Here is a 2,580-nt window from a genome sequence, read left to right on the forward strand (position 1 = left end):
GGAATTTTGGGTTTACCGCAGTTGGTTTTAGGCGGGTTTTGCTCTATCAGTCCCATGAGATCACCAGGAGACAAAGGAATAGCATAAACCAAAATAACGATAATAATTAAAAAAAGTTTCTTCTCTCCTTAGGGTGGACGTCATGTTAACCTCTAGGTTTTTGTGCTCATGTATCTGGTTGGATAATAAAGGGAGATCTGTCCTTCCTTCCCCCCCCCTCCTCCTCTCCCCGCTTCTCCTCTCAAAATAAGGGGTTTCCCGTGAAATATTGCAGACGGTCTCGATTGAGTTTCTTTTCTTTCATCCTTCGATTTTGGAACCAAATTTTGACCTGTCGATCTGTGAGATTCAACATTCTGGACAACTGGAGTCTTTTCTCTTTGTTGATATACACGTTGAAGAAAAATTCCCGTTCCAGGACTCTAATCTGGTACTTGGTATAAGGGCATCTCTTTTTCCGTGATCTCTGGGGCAGTGCTGAAAATGGTCAAAAAAAGAAGGAAAGAGGAGGAATGGCAGTGACAGCAGTGGCCTCATCCAAAATCTTCATGGATAGCTAGACCGGCTATTATTCCCTGGAAAATTGACTCCTTTCTCTTCCCCCCCCCCTCCCCGCCATAGCTGCTGGCCTCCGTCCAGATAACTTGGGCGTAGTGGCTTGGAAAGGAAAGAAGGAAAAGAAAAGGAGGAAGAAAAGTCTTCCTAGGTTCCCACCCTTATCAGGTTGCTTTCTAAGGCTTAAGTCCCACTGAACTCAATGGGAATTGGTCCCAGGTGGCTTTTGGGCTCCTGCTTTTCTGAATGGAAAGCGATTTCTTAACTCTTTCCTCTCTTCAGAAGCACCTTTTCAGGCCCCCCCCTCCTCTTTGAATAGCGACTGACTTCCTTTGTTGGGTTGAGTGCTTTTAAGAGACCCAAAGTGTCTTCACACAGCTCCTTCCTTCCAATCTTTTTCCAAGTTCTCCTCCAAAAGGAAAAAAAAAGAGAAAAGAATCGAAGCCCAAACAAGTTTTATGACCAGAGAAGAGGTAAAAAGTCTTAGTTAAAGTGCTTATAAAATAGCCCCTGGAAAAGTTGAGACTGGAGGAACTGATGGATTGTCCTCTTCCTCCTCTCCCTCTCTCTGTGTCTCTCTCTGTCTGTTTCTCTCTCTCTCTCTCTCTCTCTGTTTCTGTCTCCGTCTTCCTCTCTCTGTCTCTGTCTCTGTCTCTCTCTCTCTCTGTGTCTCCCTCTCTCTCTGTGTGTGTGTTTCTGTCTCTCTCTCTCTATGTCTGTCTGTCTGCCTCTGTCTCTCTGTCTCTCTCTGTGTGTGTCTGTCTGTCCCTCTCTCTCTTTCTCTCCATCCACCTTTCTCGATCTGGGATTCCCCCTATTGACCAAAGAGGAAGCCGAGGGCCGAGCCACCTTACCTGAACTCTGGCTTTTCGGAGTGCGGGCCTCCCCAGAGGAGGAATCCGCGTTGTCTTCGTTCCCTGCTTTCTTCTTCGGCCTGGGAAGGTGGGAGCTTGGGTCGCCAGCGTCCCTCGACTGTGGCGGCGGCTTGAGGTCCTTGTTGCTCTCCTTTTCTGCCTCGGTCGGCGAAGGGGCGCAGCCGCGGGCCGCCTCGTAAAACTGGTCGAAGCCCTGCGGGAGAACGCCATTCCTGCCTACGGCGCCAAAGAAAGGTGCGGGGTGGGTGCCGCAAACCTGGTCACTTTTGAGGAAGGCATCGCTCCTGTTGGCGGGGGGCGATTGCAGGAAGTCCCGGCTATGGAAGACCTCCTCGTAGTAACCCGGGCTGTAAGCGCTCCGGTAAGCCCACTTGCTGTTTCCCCCTCCTCCAGCGTAATCGCGGAAGGCGGCGGGCCCTTCGCCCACCGGTTGCACCTGGCTGGGCAAGGCGGAGGCATAAGACAAAGCCATTTGACAGGAAGGAGGCGGCTGGGACAAAAACGGGGTCTTGCCGGAAAAATCGGAGGGGGAGATGTAATAGGCCGAGGGGAGGTACACGCCAGGGGCCCCGTGGCCGCCGCAGTTGTCCAAGTTACTCATGGCTGCTTCTTCACCTCCGCCGCCGCTGGCTTGGGAAGAGTGGAAGCAGGCGGAAGTAGCAGCCACGGAGCTGCTGAGCAATTCGGCTTTTTCCGAAGCCCCATCTATGTGCCCGCCAGGCTTTGGGCACGAGCCGCCCCGGAGAAAAGGGAAGCAATCCCGCCGCGGGCTGACGCGCAATTCATCTTGATTGATTCGAGGGGTAATTATGTCACGTGACGAAGGCGATGGAGAAACGTCCCTCCATCTACATCAGCCTCTCTCTCCCTCCACCCCCGGGCCAGCTGCCTGCCGTCCTGCCTTGGCTGAAACTTCGCTACCAGAGGTCTCTTTACACGCCAAGACAAGTCCCCCGGTCTCTGCGGAATCAAACCGCGTGGCGGCTCGCCCTAAACGGGACCATTTCTAGCCCTCGAGCTCCCTCCGTCACCCCCACCCTCTCAGCCCTTCCTCCCCTCTCCTTCCGAAGCAGAAGCGAAAGCGACCTGTAGATGGGGCCTGGAGTCACCTGGGCTTGCCAGCAATACCCACAGATGCCAAGCAACGCTA

The 2,580-nt window shown here is 53.1% G+C and overlaps 1 protein-coding gene across 1 annotated transcript; it reads right to left on the reverse strand.

Moving 5' to 3' along the window:
* Nucleotides 1-241: 241 nt before the first annotated feature.
* Nucleotides 242-2,031, reverse strand: HOXD11 (homeobox D11). The gene is made up of 2 exons (XM_058164979.1): nucleotides 1,410-2,031; nucleotides 242-477 (listed from the first exon to the last, which is right to left on the reverse strand). The coding sequence occupies exons 1-2, from the start codon at nucleotides 2,029-2,031 to the stop codon at nucleotides 242-244; spliced, it is 858 nt and encodes a 285-aa protein (XP_058020962.1).
* Between the last annotated feature and the right edge of the window lie 549 nt (nucleotides 2,032-2,580).

The sequence above is a fragment of the Ahaetulla prasina genome, chromosome 1, assembly GCF_028640845.1.
Source record: "Ahaetulla prasina isolate Xishuangbanna chromosome 1, ASM2864084v1, whole genome shotgun sequence".
Lineage (NCBI taxonomy): Eukaryota > Metazoa > Chordata > Lepidosauria > Squamata > Colubridae > Ahaetulla > Ahaetulla prasina.